This window comes from Petaurus breviceps, unplaced genomic scaffold, assembly GCF_028583685.1.
Source record: "Petaurus breviceps papuanus isolate PSGF00001 unplaced genomic scaffold, PetGlider_PUasm1.0 37, whole genome shotgun sequence".
NCBI lineage: Eukaryota > Metazoa > Chordata > Mammalia > Diprotodontia > Petauridae > Petaurus > Petaurus breviceps.
Window position 1 is genome coordinate 79315568 of NW_027186296.1, and position 16771 is coordinate 79332338.

General features: G+C 44.1%; 1 protein-coding gene across 2 annotated transcripts in view; it reads right to left on the reverse strand.

Moving 5' to 3' along the window:
- Positions 1 to 1784: 1784 nt before the first annotated feature.
- COL17A1 (collagen type XVII alpha 1 chain) overlaps positions 1785 to 16771 on the reverse strand; it is a 64337-nt gene continuing 49350 nt past the window's right edge. For both annotated transcript variants that reach the window (XM_069098885.1, XM_069098884.1), the window contains exons 36-57: positions 16478 to 16513; positions 16082 to 16159; positions 15333 to 15386; positions 15002 to 15043; positions 14708 to 14761; positions 14307 to 14366; positions 13855 to 13881; positions 13534 to 13566; positions 13367 to 13450; positions 12953 to 13003; positions 12163 to 12276; positions 10454 to 10591; positions 9689 to 9754; positions 8969 to 9109; positions 8182 to 8271; positions 7805 to 7915; positions 6392 to 6538; positions 5637 to 6026; positions 4775 to 4912; positions 4139 to 4192; positions 3762 to 3842; positions 1785 to 2884 (exon numbers count right to left, since the gene is read on the reverse strand). In XM_069098885.1, the coding sequence (XP_068954986.1) occupies positions 2838 to 2884; positions 3762 to 3842; positions 4139 to 4192; positions 4775 to 4912; positions 5637 to 6026; positions 6392 to 6538; positions 7805 to 7915; positions 8182 to 8271; positions 8969 to 9109; positions 9689 to 9754; positions 10454 to 10591; positions 12163 to 12276; positions 12953 to 13003; positions 13367 to 13450; positions 13534 to 13566; positions 13855 to 13881; positions 14307 to 14366; positions 14708 to 14761; positions 15002 to 15043; positions 15333 to 15386; positions 16082 to 16159; positions 16478 to 16513 (2036 nt within the window). In that variant the 3' untranslated portion in view covers positions 1785 to 2837. The remainder of the gene's footprint in view (positions 2885 to 3761; positions 3843 to 4138; positions 4193 to 4774; positions 4913 to 5636; positions 6027 to 6391; positions 6539 to 7804; positions 7916 to 8181; positions 8272 to 8968; positions 9110 to 9688; positions 9755 to 10453; positions 10592 to 12162; positions 12277 to 12952; positions 13004 to 13366; positions 13451 to 13533; positions 13567 to 13854; positions 13882 to 14306; positions 14367 to 14707; positions 14762 to 15001; positions 15044 to 15332; positions 15387 to 16081; positions 16160 to 16477; positions 16514 to 16771) is intronic.

The following is a 16771-nucleotide window of genomic DNA, read 5'->3' on the forward strand; positions in this document are numbered from 1 at the left end:
GGACATGATAGCTGTCTTCATGTATTTGAAGGGTTGTCTTATGGAAGAGGATTGACTTGTTCTGCTTGGCCCCAAAGGGCAGAAATGGGAATAAAGGTTTAAAATTTCAGAAAGGCAAATTGAGGCTTAAGTAAAGAAAAACTTTATAACAAAGCTATATCAAAAGTATAATGGATTTCTCCAAGGGTGGAAAGAGTTTGCTTGAAACCTTCAAGTAAAGACTGTGTTACTACATGTTTAGGAGAGTCTTTTTCAGGTATAGTTTGGACTATGGGGCTAACCGAGTTTATTTCTGACTCTAAGAATAATGTGACAGTTTTCAACTGTTACTGGAGGTATTACTCTATTCCAGAATTTAGGAACTCTACCTATATTTTATTACCAGTGACTTTTTGATGGGAATAAAACTTCAGCTTAGTGAATATAATTTGGTTCACATTTTAATGCTCAATACAAGAGGGAGTGCTAGATTTGGGTTCATGATTGAGGTGTCAATTCTGGTTCTTTCAGATTATTTGTGGTATGCCCAGATAGAAGTGTAGTTTTAAAGATCATGAATTAATTGTAATGCTGTGGAAGGTGCAATTAAAATTATTTCTAAATAATCTCTTAGGGATCTGTTTCCTCATTATAAAATGAAGAGATTGAATTGGATGATTTCCAAATTTCTAAATCTAGGATTCTTTCAAACTCAATCATTTACTGAACATCAACTACAAGTGAGGGCTTTTGCAGGTCTGAACTTCTGTCTTACACAAACTTTAAACTGAACTCTTGGTGCTTAATAGCACAATACTTTGGGATATTCTGTTATAGCAAATTAAGTAGGTAGGAAAAATGTTAGCAGCCTGATAAAACAAGGCAGAAATTGTCAGGTCCTTAGTTGAAGCACTTGGTAACAATCATGTTAGAAAAGGAAATTGACTCAGTTTTTTGGTAAAGAACAGAAAATTTTGTGATATTTTAAAAAGCAGAAGAGTATCATATCTAGGAATAAAGCTTTCTTTCACAGTAAAACCCAAGTCATTAGAAGTTTTTGTATGTTCTTAGAGCCTTTTTTTGTGTAACACTAATTTGTATAGTATCCAACTTGTATCTTGGTCAAAGTAACATGATTTAAGAAGGTAGATTAGCTAGCTATGTGGTACACTGAATTGTCTTATGGTTACATAACTGCAAGGACTAGTTTTTATTTAATGGATCTTAATAATGATATTTTACAGGAGATTCTTGAATTAATCCCAGAGACACACAGGCAGACCATATAGTATATAAACCATCTAGCTCATCAGAGAAAGATAATGTCTATCTATGCTTAACCTGGTGATGTGTAAGGGAAGAATCAGCTCAGCATCTTGGTAGAGGTGTGTGTGTGGGTGTGCATAGATCTGAGTGTCCATTTTGACTTCTAATTTTAGTGAAATGTTTGATGGATGTGTATTTTTCTTGAACTAAACCTGCTCTACTTCTTTCTCACCACTTGTCCTGTAGTAAATTAACACAGTAATTGAAAAGAATCTATTTGCTTTCATGTTCACGTACATGCTAAATCCCAAGTTGTTAAGGCTCCCTGACAACTTTCAGATCATTTGTGGTGTGCTCAGGTAGGAGCTAGGTTCCAAGTGATTATAGATAAAAGTCTAGTTTTAAAGATTATAGATTAATTGTAATGGTATGAAAGGTACAGTAAAAGTTATTCCTAAATACCATATTTGGGCTCACTCAACACATGGAACAATATCTGTTTCATTTTTCCTGTTCACTAATAAGATTCAGCAAATAGATTGTATACAGTTATTAAACTTTAATTGGAAACTAACAATTGAAACAACTTTAACTTGACCACATACAGATATGTTTTAGAAGTTTAAAAAAACTTAAAAGTGCTTAAGTTCATCTGATCCCGACACTCGCCCTCCCCTTCCTTCCCACCCCATACACATCCCCCCATAGTCAGAAGTAAGCATTTTAGAACTGAAGCAATTTGTCCAGTGTCTAGTACTTCTGGTCCCTACCCCACATGAGCTTTTTGGCCACCTCTCTTTGTAGTTTATTAATGGGCCTAACATGGGCCATTAGAAATGAAGATAGACATTTGGTACCTGGTGATATTCAAATATATGTTACTTTTTCTTGTTCAAGTAAAAACATGACATATTCAAAAGAAATAATAAAAATTGGAAACCCTGCTTAACTCTGTATCTCCTCCTAGAGGAGAATTGAAGTTTGTGACTTTGTAGTCTTCTTCCCAGTAACTTAAATGGATCAGTTTTCCTTAGTCAGCTCTCTTCTCTTTGACTAGGGAGAGCAAATAGAAATGCAGGCAGGGAACAGCCAAAAAAATACCTTGGATATGTTAACTGGGACAAAGCAGTGAAGCCACCCACCACCAAGAACTACTTCAAGGAAGCAAGCTCCCCATCTTTTGAGCTCAATTTAAAACCATTTAAAAGTTAAAGAATCCCTAGAATCATGACTGAAAGTCATAGGAAAATTTGAGCCTGTGACTTCCCTTGATTGGTACCTGGGAAGTGTTTGTTGTAAACTCCCAAGTGGCTGTGAAATGTGAGCTCAGTAGTATTAAGGATAGATAAGTCCCAGAAATGTTACTTAAGGTTTATCCAGCCTGAGGAAGTATTCACGTGCTGTTACATGAGAGCCAAAGTCAGCATCAATGAGACAATTTCAGATTATGAGACTATTAGATTTCTTGACCCAGACTATTTGGTTTTTTGACTAAGATGTCCTAAAAGGAAGCCAGTAAACTTTTAGCCCATCCTTGCTCCAGGCATGAGCTCAGCATGCTTTAATACTGTGTGTATATATCCTCATGGTTCTCATGCAATGCTTCTCCTCCTCCTCCTGCCAACATAGACTTGTTCACCTGGAAGTTAGGAAGAGAAAAAAATATGGGAAAATTAGCTTAGGAGCATTATACATTTGTCATCATTATTGAATGCACAAAAATGGTTAAACTTTTTTGGACATGATTTGTGATTTCGTTGTTTTAGGGAGTTCCAGGTAAGGTGAGGAACCGCAGGTGGGTACCAGAAGGTAATTCAGATCTTAATTGCCTGAGTATTTTGAAACATTAAATGACTTTCCTAGGCTCACACAGCCAAAAAGTGTCATGGAAGACTTAAGCTCAGGTCTTCCTAACTGATGCCTGTTTTGTATCCATTACCACATTGCTTCTCTGAGCTCCTTCTAAGAATAGCTGTTGTGTTGCAAATACTATTCCTTTGCCAGAATAGGGGGTTTTCTTTGCTCCACTGGGTCAACCTCCTTAATTTTTGAACATGAAACTTTTCTTGATTCTCCCAGCTGAAAAAACTCCCTCCTCAGATTTTCTTATAGAGCTTACTATCTCTCCTTTGTCCATCACCTACTATGCATCATATTTGAGTGCACACACATCCCCTTCATCCTGTTTTTCATGGTACCTAAAACAGTACCATTTATGTAGAAGGTACTTAATATTCATGGAATTGTACGCTCCCTGTGCAGAGACTTCCTTGCCAGGGAACCTTTTGGAAACTTGCTGTTGAAATTTCAAACCCATTCTTAATTCAAATTTGAATAAAGTTCTCTTTTAATCAGAAAGATGCATTTGTTAAATATTAGGCCAAATGTACCAGTTAGAAAGTTTCTGACAGTAGATTTTGTTCAGGGTAAAATCTTGAAAGAATAACAAATTTTGATAAAAAAGCTTTGGCTGCCTTTCACCAGCCAAAAGTCCCATTTTCCCATATAGAATTTACCTTTGTCTCCCTTGTCTCCTTTTTGTCCTCTGGGGCCTGGAGGTCCAGGTCTACCAGGATTGCCAGCTGGTCCCCTCTCACCTGGAGGGATAAATGAATCCTAGTTATCATGTGCTGGAGTAGCCAAGGGCAAGTAACTGAGGCAGGGATAAACTCATAAGAGTAATTTCACAGTTAACTGGAGTTGTCTTCATGAAGTAATCATGAGCAGTTAAAGTAAAGAAGTCTTTACCTTTGATTAGCAGTATCCTTTTTTCTCAAAATTGTTAAAAAAGGATTATCAAATTTCCAAGATAGCCACTGGAAGTGGTAGCTGTTTTGCCTTTTTTTTTTTTTTTTCCACAGAGCGAGTGGTCATTCCCAATATTAATATTTACCTTGGGGTCCTGGAAAACCTATGTCTCCCTTGGGTCCTGGAATTGTCCCATAGGCTACAAAAAGAATATAGGAGTGAGGCTCGGATGGATTCTACTTCTGCTATCCTATACTTAAGAGATATGTACAATAATGGTTTCCCCTCCCCTTGTTTGTATTGAAGGATTTTAGTAAAAGCATTAAATGTAGGTTTTGTAACAGATTTTAGCCCAAATAGAAGTAGATAGGTGGGTGAGGAGGATTTAAAGCATCCCTTCCTCAAAAACCCCTTGTGTTTACTTAGCCCCTGAAACCCTCCTGGTTGGGGTAAGTGGAAAAGAAAACCAGTAAATTGTACAGGTACTAGTTTTCATGGCCTCTGTGAGGTTAAAGAATAAAGCAAAACAAGCCTATCTCAAGTCAATGTTCTTGTCTATTTTGACTTCATTCTGCAGAAGAGACACTGGGCCTGAGTGAGCAACAATGAAGCATTAGTGCTAGGGGGAAAAAGTTTGCAAATCCTTTTGATTTCAGAACTAAGTACTTAAGAGACTTTTGCAGAGGACAGCGAGAGGAGAGCACTACTGATTTCTTAGCAGTCATGGGGGTGGGGAATCTGCACCCAGAGAAGTCCTGGGCTGTATTGGGGGAGCCCTTACTTCGGAAGAAGTCCATGAGGTCCTCCGTCACGTTGCTGTAGGTTGCAAATACCTTGCTGATACCAGGAGGGCCCTGGGGCCCAGGCTGGCCTGGTGGTCCTTGTACAGTGTAAGCCATACCTTGTAGCAGACCCTGACCTGCAAAACAAATTCTTGGGCCAATGAAAGAATATCTGGGGGTCCTTCAGAAGAAATTCACACCCTTTTGTACTCAGAGAAAGGCCTGAGGACTGGAATAAACTCATCTTACAACCCTTCCCTCCCAACATCTTAACTTGCCCTTGGAAACCCCAAGGCTTGGAGAAGTTAAACCTGGTTCCCTACATTTCCTAAGGACATGAACTGAACTGAGCCTCGTGTTTTAGTAAGAAGCTCTGAGCCCTAGGCATTGTTTCCAAAGTCAGATAATTAGAGATCACAGAATTTAAAACTAGAAGACACCTCAGAAATCGTCCAAAGCCCTCCCCTCATTTTGTGGATGGGCCGCCTGAGGCCCAAAAAGGGCCATCCATGACTTGGCTAAGGTCACATAGGTACTAAAGGAAGCTGCAGAGTTGGGCATCAAACTTTGGTTCTCTGATGTTAAATCCAGAATTTCTTCCATAATCCCAATATACTCTGGTTAAGTGTCTCCTTTTCAGGCATGGCTAGGGATTCAGTATGAAAAATGACTCCTAGTTAAAGGGACCCTGGACCTTCTTTGTGTCTGGGGAGTTGGTGAGAGCTGCCAGTAGTCTGGCTGTTAAATGCCTTTTCTGTCTTACAGGCTGTAGGGCTTAACATCTCCAGATATCTGGAGCCTTGGGAAGTCAAGGGAGACACCAGGGGGACTCAGGTTCTGAGGACAGGGCTTCTTACTCACGCTGCAAGCTCTCCGACACACGTACAGCCAGTTCGTTGTAATCCAGGTCCCCAGTGAAGCCTGCGCCAAAAACTCTGCCTTCAGTGCCATATGTGCCCCCGTCTCCTGCTGCTGCCCCATAGCCTCCACCTGGGCCTACATCTGTACCATAGGGGCCACCATCTCCCAAGGTTGTTCCATAGGCTCCTCCGCCCAGGGAGGATCCTCCATTGGCTCCTCCTGCTCCCAGTGAGGAGCTGTAGGATGTACTCCGGCTGACAGAAGAACCATACGAGTTGCTGCTTCCCCGGCTGTAGAAACCATCAGCTTCCCTTAGCCGACCATCTCCTGGAGGACCCTGAGGCCCGGGGGGCCCAGGGGGCCCCACTATGAAGCTCCGGACGTCAGGACCTGTTGAACAGAACACAATAGCAGCTTCTCTCTCCGGGAGGAAGAGAAACATAAAAGCTGTCACAGGACTTTCTCTAAAGCTCTCAAGGCATGTTTCCAGTTGTTTCCTATCAAGGAGATCACTTCTGTAGGGGCATCAAGAGATGGTTCTCTCGTTCATGTGGAATCAGGTTGTGGGGTGGGGAGGAGGGGAGCGAGGGGAGAGAGAGGAGCTGTAATTGCCTCAGATTTACCGTGGGAATGGAACCCTGGACTCTTAGCACAGTTTCCTATGCAAATAACGGGAGCTTAGTTGTGATGAGAAGCTGACTTCTAGAGGAGTTGTGGGCATGGGGCTGGATGGAGGACAGGGATTGGACACCTACTTGTGAGGTAGCTAATCAGCTCACTCCGGAAACTATCACTGTTCTCAGCTGCATAGGTTGCCAAACCTGCTGAAACCCCAGGAGGTCCACGAGGACCTGGAGGACCAGGGGGGCCAGGGGGACCAGAGACAGAAGAGAGGCCTGCACCTGTAGATGGAGTACAGGAGAGGGACGTTAGGAAGATGGCCTGATGGGAAAGTAGAGCCTTTTCTTTATTGGCTTATGGGCTCTGCTCAACTCAGATCCCTGGGAGAGAAAGGACAGAAACCGATGAAACAGAGAGGAAGGCAGTCAGGAACCCAGGTGCATCGTGACAGGAAGAGGATCATATGTGATTTGGGGACAGAAACAACTTCTGTGCCTCTCTTCAAAGCATTAGCTGAAATTGCCTGAAGCCCTGCCCTCCCCCCAGGTTCCTCCAACTCACAGTGGGCTCGCCCTCAAATCCTCTGGACCCTCGGTGTGTTTGGAAAAGTTGAGTAAACATATTTCATGTCATATTGCTCTTGATGTGTTTGGTGTGTGTGTGTGTGTGTGTGTGTGTGTGTGTGGTCTCTTTTTCTCTTTAACAACTTTTAAAATTTCTGGAGAGCAGTCTGTTTCTCAATGGCTCCCAAAGTGTACCTGAGTACAGTGTTTGGTGAACATTCAATAAATGTTTGAGAATTGGTTGGTCGGTTTCTTCATTCCCTATCTTGATAAAGTTGAGGGAGATGTTAGAGGCTAGTGTGGGGCCTTGAAAAGAATACCAGGCCGGGGGTGGCGAGGTGGTGCAGTTTGTAAAGCACCGGCCCCAGAGTCAGGAGGACCCGGTTCCAGTCTCAGACACTTAACACCCACACACAAAAACTAGCCGAGCAACCTTGGGTAAGTTACTTAACCCCAATTGCCCTCCAAAAGGGCAAAAAAAGAAAATAGTACCAGGCCTCAAGTTGAAAGACCTGCAAGAATCAATTTCTCCACCACTTATTAGTACCCTGGGTAGATCACTTACCAGAGGTGGGGTGCCTGCTGTCTGGAGAACACATGTGGCCCTCTAGGTCCTTGAGTGTGGCCTTTTGACTGAATCTAAACTTCACAGAACAAATCCCCTTAATTAAAGGATTTGTTCTGTAAAATTTGGAATCAGTCAAAAGGTTGCACCCAAGGACCTAGAAGACCACATGTGGGCGCAAGGTCACAGGTTCCCCACCCTTTATTAGCCTTTCTAAACCCAGTTTTCTCCTCTGAAAATTGGAGATGTTAAAATTTGCACTGCCTAACTCATAAGATTGTTGTAAGGATCAGATTAAATAATTTGTATGAAGGTGCATTATGACTTTGAAGTATTCTAGAAATGTAAACTTCTATCTTCATATTCCTCCACTGGCCTTAATTCCCTCCCCTCCCCACTCCCCATATTGAGGCCCTTACTTTGCAGGTAAGATGAAAGTTCCTCCATACTGAGACTGGACCAAGAGCTTCCTGAAGGTCCTGGGGGACCAGGGGGTCCAGGAGGTCCAACAATGCCACTAAATTCAGATCCTGGAATGAAAAGGAAAGAATAGGAAGTCACGATCTAGGGCAGGGGGAACCTGCAACCTCAAGGCTACATGTGACCTTCTAGGTCTTCAAATGTGGCTCTTTGATTGAATTCCAGCCTCACAGAACAAATCCTTGGGATTCAGAGGGCCACAGTTGAGGACCTAGAGGGTCACATGTGGCCTCAAGGCTGCAGGTTCCCCACCCCTGAGGGGGTGCCATTTTCCAAACAATGTCACAATGATTCTGTGTTCCAAGTTTAACCTTACCTCGGAGCAGAGACAGTAGGTCCTGGTAGGATGTTCCTGGCAGGCCTGGGGGACCAGGGGGGCCAGGGAGTCCAACGCTAATCCCAGAACCTAAAAAAAAAGAAACAAGAGACAGAGTGAACACTGAGCAGACAAGGGGAGGAAAACAGGAGAGACACAGGAATGTTAATGTGAGAGGAGAGAGAGTCACCAAGTGTCAAAGAAAAGCCAGAAAGACAGTAATTTCAGCACTTTCTACCAAGTTGTTGAGTTTGCAAAGCACTTTCTTCATAACCCTGTGAGATAGGTAGCACATATACTATTCTCATTTTACCCTTGAGGAAACTGAGGCTCATAGACTTAGAGGGATTCTCACAGTAACTATTAGAGCCAATATTTAAACTCAGGCATTCTGGCTCCAAGACCTGTGCTAATGGAAACACTATACTATACTGTCTCTCATGGATAAGGAATACAAGAAAGTAAAACAGATTCTTAAACATTTTTTTGTTTATGGACCCCTTTAGCAGTCTGGCGAAGCTTATGGATCCCTTTTCATAATGTCTTTTAAATGCACCTGTGACCCTAAATTGTTTCCCAAATTCATCCCAACTACACTCCAGGATTTGGGGATGACAGTTGGATTGTCATGAGGCCATGGTACTCTACTTTTCTGAATGTCTGTCTATATCTTCCATTCAATCTCATCGTGGAGCAGAGCAATGGGCTGTTCCTGGAGATTCTCAGAATGGAGATCACCCCCATTTCTTTAGCCCCTCCTCTGGCTCCCTAAGGACAGAATACTCACTTCTCATGTAGCTAAGGATGCGGTTGGTCAGCTCTCCGTAGTCCAGAGACTGTAGGGACCCATCCCCACCAGCTCCTGGTGGCCCGGGAGGTCCTCGAGGACCCATCAGATACTGCCGGAGATACTGGCGTACTTCTTCTCCTAAAAAAAAAGAAATCCCAGGTGAAGACATATCAGAGTGGAGCCTCCTGTTTTTGTAATGTGATGATCAGCCCAGAAACCATAACCTCCCACAGGTACGAATAGATGTACCCATTTGCCAGATGCACAAACTGAGACTATGGTCCAAGACTGGAACTAGTGTTCTCAATTCCTAAGATTCTATTCAAAGGGGCAGTGTCCCTGGGACAATATTTGTCCAGATACCTGGAAAGAAGCCTTGTCCTATTTTCTAGGCATCATGGGGATTGATCACCACCTTTCTAAACAGATTTTCTAATTCAACAGAGAAAGGCCATGGGTTGGTGACATCTCTGAGACTTGTACACGACACATTGTTAGCCAATTGTTGCCACTGCAAGGCTCTTTAGGCCCTTTCTGAGGATACCTCCTTTGGTACAGACAAGGTACCTGGTCATAGTTAATGAGCAAGGGCAGGGGACAGTAGTACCAAGGGGCCATGATGGTCAGTCAGTCAGTAAGTAAACAGTGCTTACTATGTTCCAGGTCTTACACTATGCAATAAATGGTTTCACTCTCCATCCTGGTCTGAGTACTCACTTTGCAGCACCAGTAGGATGTCGTCAGAGGAAATAGAGGAAAAGGAGCCCATATTGTACCCGGAAGCTGAGGGAGATAATTAAAAATTTTTTAATGGAATGAATTTCTTCTCTCTCTCTCTCTGCTTTTTGGAGGGGGAAGGCAGGGCATTTGGGGCTAAGTGACTTGCCCAAGATCACACAGCTAGTAAGTGTTAAGTGTCTGAGGCCGGAAGAACTCAGGTCCTCCTAACTCCAAGGCTGGTGCTCTATTCACTGTGCCACCTAGTGGCCCCCCCAATGAATTTTATTTTTTAAATTGCACCATGTACAAATTCTTTACAAAGTCGATAGACCTGCTTTAAAGAATAGATAAGAATCCCTGGTATTTAGCACATCATTTGTACTTAAATGACTGCTGCTAGAGTATTAGAAATCAGGGATTTCTTAGGCTGGCTAAATGTGATCCTTGCAAGTTTACTTCATAGCATTAATTTTTTTCAGCAAATTGTATTAAGAAATTTATAACATAAAGGCACAACTTAGTGTCTGCAAGACTGCACATCCCAAGTTAATGTGAGTTTTTCTTCATTAAAAAAACAAACAAAAAACAGATTATGGGGGGCGGGGTGTAGGCAGGAAGTCATAGCTGAGACCCCGTGAAAGAGCAGAGAGCTCTTTGCCAAACAGGTCAGTCTCTGTAGGGTCGGGAGAGGAAGGCACACGCAGATGGAGTGAAAAAATGTATGTGAACATGTAGGGAGGATGCAGGGGACCAGAGACTTACTCCGTAAGTAACTCATGACTCGGCTTGCCAGCTCAGTGTAGTCAAAAGTCTCCCCACCAATGGTGGTGACAGGCCCTGGAGGTCCTGGAGGGCCAGGAGGACCCTGAATTCCAGACAGGTGGCTTCTGATGCTGTCACCTAAATACCAAGAAACAGAAGTCAGATGGAGTTCATCTCAGTGAGGGAGCATGGCTTTTAAGTATTACAGAGATCCCCTTTTCCCCTTTTTTTCCCAAAAGAGAGCTCAAAACCCCCGAGGAAATGCACACTACCCCCCCTTAGCCCTCCTGTTCTCACAGAAGGGGGGGCCATCAAGGGGTTGTTCTTTTCCTGTTACAGATGGAGAAACTGAGGCACAGGAAGGGCCAGGTCGGAGATGTGCCCATGGCGAGGGCTGGTAGGGAAGAATAAAGACCTATCTAAATCTTCCGTCTATTCCACAAGCATGCTTAACCTCTGTGCGTCACAGGCAGATCCTAGTCAGCCCCCTTTCTGTGGGGAGCAGACATTCTGGAGAAAGAGGGTTTGGGGAAGGGCCATCGAGTCAGAGACGTGGTAACAGGAAGTATTGAGTGTATGGTACCTGACACCTTGCTGTTCAGTTGTTTCAGTCATGTCCAATTCTTCATGTCCCCATTTAGGGTTTTCTCAGTAAAGATACTGGAGGGGTTTTCCATTTCATTCTCTAGCTCATTTTATAGGAAACTGAGGCAAACAGGGTTAAGGAACTTGCCCAGGGTCACACTGCTAGGAAGTGTCTGAGGCCAGATTTGAACTTGTGAAGATGAGTCTTCCTGACTTCAGGCCTGCCCCTCTATCCACTGTGACACCTAGTTGCTCATGCCTCACACATAGCAGACTCTTAATAAGTGATTGTTGACTGTGTGTGTACATCAAATTAACAAATATTTACAAATATTTAGGTCCTGTGTGAGTGCTATAATATATGTACATATGGTCTTGTGTGTGATACAGGGGGAAAAGGACCGAACAATCAGAAGGGTTAAAGCCCTAGTTCAGCCACTTTCTAGCTGTGTGATCTTGGGCAAACCCCTGTAGCTGCAGGCAAAATTTCCTCATGAAAAATGTAAGAACACTCATGCTACTCACTTTACATGGCTGTTGTAAGGACAATGCCTTGTAAATGGTAAAGTCCCCTGGGCTTACAGCTATATGTGTATATATATATATGTATATATATATGTGTGTGTATGTATGTATGTATGTGTAAGCTATTATGTTCATGTGTGTGTATGCATGTTACACATGTGTATTTGTGTAGATGTCCTAAATCGAGGTTTCCTATTGACCTGCCCGTGACTCTGACTTCTTCAAGGCTTGGCAATGGAACACAAGTCAGGTTCTACCAAGCTAGAAAGAACTAGTGAAGGGCTATATATGCCTTGTTGTTGGACCGAATTAAATTCTGAGAGGATCTTCATCACAGGGATGGCCATCAGTGTGAAACTTTTTCAGCTGCAGCAAGTAATGAAACCATCTACCTTCTCCTCTGAAGGGTGGTGGTGGAGAGAGGACCCATACCAGAGATCCAGAGAGCACTGAAGTAGGTGCCTGTCTATGTGAATTGTTACTTCTATCAGTTCCCACTTAGCACTGTCCAAATCACTGAGAGATTCAGAGTCCGGAGGACCAGACTCTGGTCCTTGGCAGGTGGCTCTGTTGTCTCGATGGGCTGGACCAGCACTCACTTTGCATGTAATCAGAGATGTACTGTTGAATCTCCCGTCTGGAGCTGCTGATGGAACCAGGAGGTCCAGGAGGGCCAGGGGGACCTGGGGGTCCTCTAGAACTTGATGATCCCCCTATAAGGAGACAGAAATGGACTTAGTCTCTCTCTATACTGGGCACAGGGAGATGGGGTGGCCATTACCTTTGATGAGTTTCTGCCTTCCCTTCCCTAAGGGAGAAATAGATCAAGATGCACAAGGCAACCTAGAGGTGATTAGTCCTGAGTTACCAGTGGAACCTACGTGTAAGAGGGTCACGGAGATGAGCAGTTTCCCCTCCTCCCCCACTTCAAATCCAGCACCTTGAGGGTTGACTTCTGGAGTCCCACCTGCTCCTTGAAGCCTTCCTTACCTGTTCTAGCCTGTGCTGGTTTCTCTCTCCTTTGAACTCCTAAAGCCCTCACTCTCTGTACCGCTAATTTAGCACTCACTATGGCCTTTGCTTAGTTATCTTTTTATATTTGTGTATCTCGTGCCCTAACTGGATTGTAAAATTTCTGAGGATAGAGTCCTTTGTCTTCCCCAGAGGTCTGGGCATGCCTGTGCACACATACATACATAACTCTCTTTCTACACACACGCTCACGTAACACACACAGAGTAGATGCTCAGTGAATGCTTGCTGAATTAATTTCCTCAAAGAAATGGTCATTTGGGACCAAGGGAAATGGGAAGCACTTCAGTCTACAACTCTCAGTGGGAGTCCCTTCTTGAAAGAAGGGGTCACCTTTTCTCAAGGCAACATCCTCACCTCGAGAGGGGCTTCCAGGGATTCCAGGCGCTCCTGGGACGCCAGGATCACCTAGAAGCAAAAAGAGAGAGAACAGAGTCAGCCGAAAAAGCCTTTTCCTTCAGGAGCACATCTCTAATGAGCCAGCAGCCAGGTCTTGGTCTCCGACTTTGCCTCCCCTCTATTCATAGGCTTCCTCATTGGCATATCAGCTCTTTTCGGTGGTGATCCCAATTCTCTCATAAGAGACTGAGTTAACTTCTAAGGACCATGATTACCTCCTCTTCCTTTTTTTTTTTTAGCTCAAAGCGGCAAAGACTCGTGGAATGATTAAGGATCTGGAATAGGGGGCTTATTGGATGTCAGATGTACTAAAGTTCTACAGATTGTGGGAATGTCCCATCCTGATAACTTCCCTGTCCTGCCAGAACCTACCTTTGTCACCCTTGGATCCTGGAGGTCCCTGAGCACCAGGTGGGCCAGGTGGGCCTTGTAGGGAGACTCCCAGTGTGTCTGAACCTGGAAGTCAAGGTATATAATTGTCACAGGTGGTTAGCTGGATTTGGGGGAGAGGCAAATGGGGGAAATGGCCCAGCACTAACCTGAGACAGAGAGTCCTGGGAGGCCGGGGTCTCCTGAGAGTCAAAACGGGGTCAGGATGGTTAGATTTCCTTTTCATACAATTTTCCAGATGGAATCTCTCTCCAATTCCCCTCTTTGATCGCCTCCCATAAATCCCCACATAATACTTTATACACACACCCAAGTATACACCTAGGCATGCACTCAGTCTCTTTGATGAAGTAATTTCCAAGTTCAAGGATCCCCATAGTCTCCTTTCCTTCTTCCCTCTCCCCACCCCCCAATCCTGCCATGGCATGGGTAAGATAACAATCGTTATCATCCCCATCCTCTTCATTTACCTTGGTATCCTCGAGGTCCGGGAGAGCCTGTTGGAAAGAAAGCATAACACTGAAACATAACACCAACCAGAGGGATTTAGGGAAGGATTATTATGGTGAGTCTAGTGCTTAAAGGGATAGGGACCTTGGTGGGGTGGGGAGAGGGAAGTATGCTGGAAAACCCAGAGGGTGTTACTTAACCTCCTTCCCATTCGGACATTCAAGGCTCTGGAGAAGGGTTTTGGGGGAGTCTTCCTAGTAGATTATGACATCCCTAACCCTCTAACTGGAGCCCAGATCAAGAGAATGGGAGGAAATCAAAGAAACTTTGCAGCTCAGATGGTTCCCCTGAACTCCCATCCTTGATTGCCAAGGTACCACTGAAAATGAGGTCCGCAAAGTTCTAATTCCTTACGTCTTTTCCTAATACCAAGTGGGAAGGAAGAGTTCATAGACAAAGGCAATAAACTCACCTTGATCCCCCTTGGGACCAGGAGGTCCAGGTGGGCCAGGGGGTCCAGAGAAGAATGTTTCTGTGGAAGAGATTCAGGGGCTATTGGAGGCTCAGGTGATGAGTGTTCTCTGCCATGGTTGCATGCCATGGGATCTATGCAATGGAATGTGTTCCTGGCCCAAAGCTGCCCTGACACCTCTTTTCAGTTCAATATTAATTTCTATTTGTTGACTTGTTCTGTCTCTGCCCCACCCTCTGCCCCCAAGACCTGGTGATCCCCAGGGGTGGGGACGGTATTTTTCATTTAATCTTTCCTCCAAAGTGCTTTGTAAAAGTTTGTTCCTTTACAACCCTATAGAATCTCAAAGTTCACAATGTTTCTTATGAGACATTCGTGTTTCCAGCGAGAGATGGCCTTACCTGAGTTTGTAAGGAAGCTTCCAGGTGGTCCAGGAGGTCCTGGTAGACCTTCCCCTGAGCAAGAAAAATCCCCAACCTAGGTCAAGACTGAAATCCTAGGGATTCACTCCCATGGGGGCAATTTGCTAATTTTTTCTCTAGTGACATTTAAAGTAAATGGTAAGTTTGTACACTCTGATAGGATCAGGTAGGGATATACCATAGAGGAAGTCTGGGTATGTTGGATGGCCATGATTTCATGGGGTCTGGATCTCCTTTCACCCTAGTTCTCTACCCAGAGGTATGAGTGCTTACCTGCTGGACCTCGGGGTCCTGGAGGGCCTGTGATGGAGGCTCCTGGAAGAAGATGCATAGGAAATAAAAGTTTGAAATATGGAGGGGAAAGAGTCATGGGTTCTAAGCTTGGCCTTGCTTCAAATTCACGTGAAAAATTCATTCATTCTTTTTTTTTTTGGTACTTAGTTTTCTTGTCTACAAAATTTGAGAATCCAACCAGGTGATATTTTAAATCTCTCAGTTCTGATTCTAGGAGTCTTCATATTACATGGATTTTGGAAAGTGTTTTGAGCTTCTTCACAAGCCTCTCTCATCCTCCTACTTCCCAAGGCTCTCCTGGAATAATCACCTGGTGGTCCTGGCGGTCCTGGCGGTCCAGGGGGGCCTTGCAATTGAGCAGTGTCTACAAAGAGAAGAACCCAGACATAGTTGCTGTGTCCCATGGCCTCCTTCTGTCACCATCTCTCCTCTACCCCACCCAGAAATGCAGTCAGGGTGATGTGCAGTCAGGCAATTTTACCAGACCCTGACCAGTCCCCTGGTGTCTTTTTATCTAAAAGGTTTCAGGCATAGGAACTTGGAAGAGAACCCAGGAGTCTGGCCACCAAACCTATGGCTATGCCACCAAACCTAAGATCCTGCTCATAGGCGAATTGCTATTAGGCAGGCAAATTTAAAGACAGGCATGGTCTTCTGAGAGGGGAGGGGGCACTCTTGCCTATACGATTTGGTTGTTTTACTTTCTTTGATAATATTTTGATTTATATGGCAAAACACTGGAGAACCCTGATTTCTATTTTTTTTCCAGGTGCTCTTGAAGACCTGAGAGGTTCCCAAGTGATTATCCCTAACCCTAGAGTCACAGCCTCTGATATTAGTAAAAACTCTAGGATTTCCTTCTGGCGAAGTCAGGCATCTTCTTTGTACCTGGGCTGTTGATTTCCTGATCCAGCTGCCACCCTCCAAATAGTCCTTTGTGTCTAGGGAAGGTCACAGCTCCTACATCCCCTGTGCCCTGACTCCATCTGACTCCAGGTTTTCTCATCATCTTACTTCAGGCCGATTTTCACATGAACCAAAGAGAATAAAGGTACTCACGAGGAGCAGAAGCGACCCCTGAAGAAGAACTGCTTCCAATGATCGATTCACCTGGGATGCCTCTCTCCCCTCGGGGACCTGTTGGTCATGGAAAAAGGATTGGAATTTTCTTCATCAGCTTGCATTGCTTTCTTTCTTTTGTCTCAGAGTGTAGAATCGAGCCCTAAATCTTGACTGCTGACAGCCCCTGGGTAGGATGAAATCTGGCAGAGGAAAGAGCTGACAGGCTCTCTCAGGGAGTATGTTTTGTTTCCAGTCTATTCCTTAGTAAAGGGGCCCTTGAGGCCTTCTGAGCTTTCGGTGACATATTGTCATAACTGTTGCTAATGAAAAACCAGATACCCATACTCTCTGGGAGCCCATAATCACTCCTCAGTGTTCCCAGGCATGGCATACCTTGCTGTCCTGGGAGACCAGCTGGGCCAGCAGGTCCTGCAGGAGAGGAGAAAAATAGGCTAAATTATATTTCTTTAGTCATAGTTTGAAGAACCAAAAGGCCTAGTGTCTAAATGCTGGTCTTCTCAATATGCCCAAAGCAATACGACCTAAAGAGTATATATGATGAATGGTAGAAATTTACCATAATATAGTAGCAAGTTGGTTAGGATACCCCTGATTAATTGCTTTCCCCTTAGCCTCACTGATGAAATCACAGAACGGGTGGGTATTAGAGGCAATAAAATGTTAATG